Source organism: Lactuca serriola, chromosome 1 (genome assembly GCF_051521515.1).
Source record: "Lactuca serriola cultivar US96UC23 chromosome 1, Lser_US96UC23_V15, whole genome shotgun sequence".
NCBI lineage: Eukaryota > Viridiplantae > Streptophyta > Magnoliopsida > Asterales > Asteraceae > Lactuca > Lactuca serriola.
In genome coordinates, this window is record NC_136408.1 from 39205053 (window position 1) to 39213258 (window position 8206).

The window sequence follows — 8206 nt, forward strand, 5'->3', positions numbered from 1 at the left end:
TCTCACGTTCCCATACATGTCAACTTACCTCACTCTCTCCTCTCTCCCCTCTTCTTGTTTTGGCCGAGACATACACACACACCACCATTTTTCATTTACCATCTCTTGTTAAATACATGTATAATTAGTTTTTATTATGCACACATTAATATTAACAATAAATTATTATGAAAATTATTTATAAATTATTATGTGGTGTATATAATTCTTTCCTGTCCGCCCTCTTTCCTTAGTTCTACCATTGCTAGGGTCTACAATTTTTATTGTGTTTGTGTTCCCTTATGTTAATTTGTGTTCCCCCTTTCATTTGTGTTTGTGTTAATTTATATTCATTTGTGTTTATTTATGTTCATTTCCGTTCTTTTATCAACTAAACGAACAGACATAACAAACATGAACACACTAAGTTTTTTAATGAACGAACACGAAAATAAAAAAATGTTAAAGTATTTTTGTTCGTTTGTTTATCGTTTAAAGTTAAACCATCGAAGATGAACAAACCTCTTCATTTTTGTTAGTTTTGTTTACAACCATTTTGATATCGTTAATATTAATAAATAAAATTGAAATTTTATATGAAATTGCATATAATAAAATTTAGATATTATACAAAATAAAGATACTTTCATAATTATTCAAAATAAATTTGATTATGTAAATATACAAAATAAAATTGAGATATTGAGCATGTGCGACAAAAGTAACTGCAAGCCGGTAGCCGATACAACTAATTTTTTTTCCAACATTTATAAAAGGAGGTCCAACAATGATAAAACAAAAATATTTTGTATTTTTTTGGTTTGATCGTAAATATAGTCATATATTATTTTATTATAAATATGCTTATATATAAAAAGATTAAAAACTTTTTAATAAGTTATTTTGTATACTTATTTAATACTCATCTTGCCTAGTTATGTAGCCATGAAAAATACTATATTATGATTGTTTATACTAAAAAAATGAAAAAATAAAACATAAAATTATAAGAAAAAGAAAACTTAAATAGTATATCATATTGTGTTTGATTGTTTGTTTATATATATATATATATATATATATATATATATATATATATATATATATATATATATAATAAGTGTTCCAAAAATTATTAGGTAATTTAAGAAAATTGGAACATTATATATTATCAATAACTAAAGTAAGAAGAAACGTTGGAATTTTCAAATAAATAAATAAATAAAGAGGGAGTTAATGGGTAATGAATACATGTCGTTTCAATTTGGGTCTAAAGGGGCAATGAGTAGACGTCATTTCATTTCATTTGGAGTTTAAAGTAAGTTAAAAGTGGTTTTGACTTTTGTAAAATGGTTTTGACTTGGATAATTCGGGTGCCATTAACAACACCCAGTGTCACCCTTATTTTGTCAGGTTGCATGAGACCCTTTTTGTTTAGAAAAAATTGTTAAGTTTGTATTTAGGCTTCTCAAAATACTTGGATTAATTTAGCCTTTTTTACATGCTCCTTTTGATCATGAGTCTATCATGTGCTTCGTAGAAAGCTAAGATTCTGAACTTCCATTTTGTACTACTTGATTATTGTTCATAGATTTTCTTGGGCTTGTTGATTTTCTTTTGGTGATGCTTATTATCACTCAAATGTTTGTGTAAGTATTTGATGTTCGTATCCACTTCACATTTTTGCTTGTGAAAACTTGAAAAATATTGAAATTCCAAGTAAAGATAATGTTTGAATGATCGTCAAAATAATTTACATTTATTATAATTACTATGGTTGATAAGTCACATTTTAATGCTTAATTTTTTTACCAAGATAAGAAAGAGATTTAATTATAGATTTACAAAATATTTTTTTTATTAAAATGAATATTTAACAAATTGATGGATACTTTTAATTAAATTAAAATGAATGTTTAAGAAGGGACAATGAATTATGAGGTAACAAAATTTTTATTTTTGTTCATAATTAGTCACTTTCTTTTTTGTGTACATGATTTACAAGTAAGTTTATTTGTTAATCATGTACACAAAAAAGAAAGTGACTAATTATGAATAAAGTACCTTTATGATTTGCAATAACCAATCATAATATTTTTCAACACAAAAAAATAAATAAATCATTAGTTAATGGTGTTGACAAAAGTGACTAAAAAGATATACCTTCTTGACCCACATTGTTCACCTCTGTTATATTTTTATAGTATTCATAATTATCCTCAAATATTGATGGTTTACCATCATTAACTACAAGGATACCTTCTTGACCCACAATACTAAATGTACCAATATTGTATGTAGGTTCAACATTGATAACATTTTTACATTTATGATGGTTAACATATTCAAAAGGATTGGTATGACAAACCAACAAGTAGGAATGTAGGATATTTCCAACCTATCGATTTCCATGAGATCCTCTATCACCTAAATAATGTGTACCGAGATCGACAACATACAACATTACAATATGTGGATACATATAATGAACAATAAAAAAAAAATACTCTTTTACCCCGTCATCGTCATTTATATAAACAACAATGTCAATAAACGAATATTTGTAGGATACTTTGATATGATTATTCACTACAAGTAATTTTCTAGACATCAAACTAATCAATCCAATATAGTTTATACACATGTAAATTCAAAGTGCGATTATTGTTAACATTCATTGGCATATACTCTCAAACTTCATTAATATTCTCCCACAATCTTCAGATACAAAAATACAATATAATACTATCGTTTTGTGCCATGATTGGTTCCAAGATATATGAAGATAAAGATGTTAGAATAGTAGATTAAAAGAAGAAATCCGTTAACATGAAATACTATTACTGTATTTTAGAATGATCTTCATTCAAAAAAATTACAACCACGTGAGTTTAATATGTATCACAAACCATTTACATAAATAAATGAATAATGTGAATTTAGCAACAACATTTTTTTTCTAAAAAGAACCCAACAGAAGTATTTTTATTAAAAAGAACAAACAATATCTAAACTTACAAACGATAACATTAAATAAAAATACATCAAATTCTTTAACAAGAATAGATGAAAGATATTATGTCGCGATCCAATATATTTATATAGTTGATAGAGGGAGTTGGTAGTCTAGGAGCAAGTTGAACCACATGGATGATTGCAAAACAATATGGGCAATTAGGATATGTATAGTCGTATAGGTAACGCAACATCCAACATCTATTTTTACAACAACAATTTTTTTCCAACACCTTTTAATAACCCTATTAGGATTAGGCCTTGTAGACGACTCTTTGATACGTGCAGAAGGTTGATTGGGTCCGCTTAGCGTAGTGAAATTATCACTCAAATAAGGTGTATGTAGACAAAAGGTAGAGTGTTTACTCATAACTATGTTAATAGATTTTTGGCTGTTTGAAATGTAGCAAACACTTTTTAGCATATTGACTTTTAAAAAAAACCAACAAGTTAATAAGTAAATTTGATAAACACTCGGATCTTTTTTATAGGAAAAATAAAATTTAGATTCAATCTAAAGAAACAAAATATATAAAGTCTTTTACTTTTTAACTTATTAGTTTTAAGCATATGCCAACACCTTTATAAAGAAAATGGTTTTTGTTATAAAGCTCGGTTATAAACGTCTTGCATTGTGAGGATTCAAATTTTGTTAGGAATTAGAATCATATATTGACGAAAGTTTGCATATGAATCAAAGTTGTGGGTCGATTTGAGGTCCCCAAGTTAGAGAATATCAGGGGATTTCTCGGTTTTCATGCTCTTTGAGTGGACTGCTGAAGTCGATTCCTAAAATGGCGTCCAGAATGTCTGGTTTTTCAGGCATTCAGCCCGAGAATGTGCTAATGGACGTGGTACAGAGGCTATTACCTCTGCCCTCTTCATGTCCCGAGCTTCTTGATGTTCTTGCAGTAAGGGGTTTTCCCGCCATATAATTTTCTTTTTTATTTTGTAATTAATGATGTTAGGAATCTTGAATTTGATGTTTTTTGTATAGATTGCAATTTGTTTTCTGCGTAGGTTCTTATGCATTTTCATTGTTCAAGCTACTTGAGACATGTTTAATAAATAAATTAGGGTTTTCCTCGAAATTTTAAAAATTATCCAGTAGGCTACACACATTACAATCCTACTCATATTTCATTGCTACTTCTTCATAGCACATGGATCAAAATTTATCCTTGGTGAACCAAATGCCATCGGAATCAATGAAGTATGCAATGCATCCAATAGCTGAGGCACTGATTGCTAAAGATCTAGTGAAACATCATGATATGGATGTGAACATCTCAGTTGTATCTTGTATCTGTGAGATTTTGAGAATTATGGCACCAGATCCCCCTTACAATGACAATCAACTGAAGGTTCGAGACATCTGAATGAGTTGTGGGAACTTTCTATAGAACTCTCAAGTAACTGTTGTCTTTACTCTTTACTGTGTGTTGTTATGCAGGATTTTTTTGAACTGACAACAATGACATTTGAGAAACTATCTTCTTCATCTGGTGGATGCTATACTAGGATGACTAAAGTTCTCAAAATATTTAGGAAAGCCAAATTTCCATTGTTGATGTTGGACCTGAAGATAGACAAACTAGTAGTTCAACTATTCAGACAATTTCTGACAGTTGCTGAGTAAGTTATAAGCTTGCAACATTTCAATGGTTTCTTAGAAGTGAACTTTTGATTTACTTCTTTTGTTATAAACCAACAACTGAATTTCTTCTTTGTTCTTATGCTTGTTAAGCTTCAATCCCCCTGTTGTTGTACTTGAGATGGAGATGATTATGAGCATGATCATGAAGGAAGGTGATGCACCCATGGCCGAGCTTGTAGAACTCCTAGTTATGAGTGTGAGAAATTCTAATCAGGTGAGGTTAACCATAATACCATATTAGGTTCACTAATTACATCATATCATATGCTAAAGTTTTTGTTGTTTGTTTCTCTTGCAGATTGATTTGCCTGTTTGTTGGCAACTTGGGGAAAAAGTTGTTAAGAACTGTGTTGCTCAACTCAAATCACATGTCCCGGATTTCATACGCAAAATGGGAATTCCTCTTCAAGATTATTCTAAAATGGTTGCTCAAATTTGCAATGGCATCCACTTTGAAGATGAAAAGAAAACCCTCTTAATTTCCAATGATCCAATAATGTCATCCAAGTCAAAAACAGGGGTGAAGGGAAAACGTAAGAGGAAGTGCACTTCTTCAAAGAAAAAGGTAATGTCGCCTGCTTCTGGAAACTATTCTAATTCTTCAAAAACAAACACGAATCACTCTTCAAGAACATACATTGGAAGGTGGTTGAAAACGTGTGTGTTTTTTGTGGGATTTTGTACATTTTGGAAAGGGCTTTTGACACAAAAGCCCTTAAGTTTGTCAAAAAAAAAAAAAAAAAAAAACGGTTTTACCGTAAGTCCGTTTTTATGTTGATTAATGTCTGAATTTTACATTTTTTTCCCTACTTTTGCCCTTGCTACCTGTGATAATCACAGGTTTCCAGGCTACCATGAAATAAAGTTCGCAAGAAAACCCTTAAGTTTCCAAATCTTTTACGTTTTCACCCTAAGTATGTTTTCTTCATATTATATGTATTCATGCAGAAAAAAAACTTTTTTATACATGAAAAAGTATTTAATTAATCATTGTATTTAGATTTTTAAATGATATTGCTTTATATATGGGTTATTTTTTTGCCTTTTTATGTGGCGTAAAACATAAAAATATGTTTTTATAAGTATAAATACGTATTTTTATGTATTTAGATGTATACACACATTTTTTAGAAGTATAAATATGTATTTTAACATTTTCAGAAATTTTAATATGTATCTATACTTCTAAATACGTATTTATGCTTCTACAAAACGTGTTTATACTTCTAAAAAATCATTTATACTTCTAAAAATGTGAAAATACATTTTTACACTGCTTAAATATAATTATACATCTACAAATGTAAAAATAGATATTTATACTTCTAAAAGACATTAATATTTCTAATATATATATATATATATATATATATATATATATATATATATATATACTTCTAAAAGCATATTTATATGTTTCAAACCATATAAATAGGCAAAAAGAAAACAATATCGTATATAAATACATATCATTTAAAAAGAATGTAAATATAATGTTTAATTAAACATTTTTTTCTGCATGAGTACACGTAAATTATGAAAAAAAAATACTTAGGATAAAAACGTAAAAAAATTATAAGCTTATGGGTTTTCCTGAGAATTTTATTTCAAGATAATCTAGAAACCTATTATCACAAGTAAAAAGGGCAAAAAATCAAAAATAGAAGAAAACTTGTAAAGTCCAAGCATTAACGAACATACAAAAACATATTTAAAACCCTATTTTTTTTACAAACTTAGGGGATTTTCCGATTTTGTATCAAAAGCACATTTGGAAACATAACTAAGGTTGTGTTTGTTTTTTGGCAAAAAGTTATGTCTATGGGTGGAAAGACATTTGAGGAAAAATGTTGTTTGTTTTTCGGAAGACAAAATATATAAAAAAGTGACAAAAATTAGCTTTTGATTTTGGAAGACGTGTTCTAAGTTGTAACCATATGCAATTGTATCCAGGCATCGCCATTAGAGGTTTCGTCTTCTGAATCTTGCATAATTTGTGTCAAAGGCTACAAGGTGAAGAGCAACATTGCACCGATTCTTGAATCCATTTTCATGAAACACGGTGACATAGCAGCTGAATGTTTATTCAAAACAGCTTCCGTAAGGGAATCTTTCCTAGAAGTTATTTGTGAAATTGTCACACAACTTCAAAACAATGATGAAAAAACCATAATTTCCAAGATGGAAGAAATAGAGCGCCAGGTGTCAGAGGCAGAGGCAGCCAACATTCATGTCTCGTGGCTTCGATCTTACTTGGAAGCCTTTCGCAGAAGGAATGAATCCATGGAAATAAAAGCAAAAACATGGATGCTTAAAAAAGCTGCTGAAATGGAGGTGAGAGAGAGACGTGCAGAGCTCATGGCTGCACAACAACGGTTTGAAAAGTGCATGAAAGTACTCGATCTTGTAGAAAAGAATCTTAATCACAATATCTTGGATTCTAAAACCGAATTATAGCATGCTATGATGTTTAGATGATAGAATATCCACAAGGCTCGCATCCTTATTTTGTGAAACTAAGGTCGGACTCGGACTCTTTTTGTTAGGGTTAAGTTTTGTGTATATAGGCTTCTGAAAATACCTGGATTTGTTTAGCTTGCTCTAAACCTCCATTTTGAAATACTTGGGTCTTGTTTATAGAAATTGAGGCTTTCTTAATTTTCTTTATGCGATGCTAATTAGTAATTACAATTACATGCTGCTCCTATTGGTTCATTTGACGGTTATTCTATAATGATAGAAAATTATATACATGTGATGGGTTTGGTGTAAGGGTGAATAATTTGACGATTCTTTTACCAAACCCGGTGAATTCCAGATTTTAAAGCTATTTGATCATCTATCTTAATATGGGTTACAAAAATGGATTTGCCTTCTCCAGATTGTAACAATACAACGGGATTCTCGAAAATTAATCTTCATTTGTATCATTACGCAGTTCCAGCGTATGGCTGCTAGACCACCACTTATATTCACATATTCAAGGAGGGGTAAGATAAACCAATTCTTACTTATTCACGAAGGGGCGAGAAAGGATTTAATAAACCATGAGTAAGCAATTGTGGGCAGTAAGAGTAAATAAGTAAATTAACTATTTTAGTTACGTCTTTAATTCAATTATGTCTTTATATTGTAAGAGATCAGTTAGGAGGGACATCTTATCAGTTGTTTTAGAGATTACTCTCTTGGGAGATCATGGCTTTATGTCATATGTATGTAAAATTGATCATTAGATCATCTATTTCCTGTGTTAGATCGATAATTCCCCGAATTTGTCTTTTCCTTTCTTGTGTGATTGATATTTAAGAGTGAGAATCTAGCAATGTGGTATAGAGTAAATGGCTCATGGACCCATCAATACCCAGAGAATTGAAGAAGTAGAAGTGAATTAGGAAGGGGTGAAGAAGAACACCATTGAAGAACTGCAACAACTTTGCAGTCAATTCTCAACACTGACAAAAAAAAATAGAAGAGGAATACGAAAAATTGAGGAGGTCGTTTGAGAATAGAGGGAAATCACCGATAAGAGATGAAACTGGTTATCACAGTGGTGAC

At 30.1% G+C, this 8206-nt stretch overlaps 1 protein-coding gene across 1 annotated transcript; it reads left to right on the forward strand.

The window, feature by feature from the left end:
- Positions 1–3658: 3658 nt before the first annotated feature.
- Positions 3659–7305, forward strand: LOC145068099 (sister chromatid cohesion protein PDS5 homolog C-like). The gene is made up of 6 exons (XM_079015088.1): positions 3659–3905; positions 4155–4358; positions 4448–4629; positions 4742–4865; positions 4950–5216; positions 6605–7305. Exons 1-6 carry the CDS (start codon positions 3789–3791, stop codon positions 7106–7108), a joined length of 1398 nt encoding a protein of 465 aa, XP_078871214.1. The 5' UTR covers positions 3659–3788; the 3' UTR covers positions 7109–7305.
- The last annotated feature ends 901 nt before the right edge of the window (positions 7306–8206 follow it).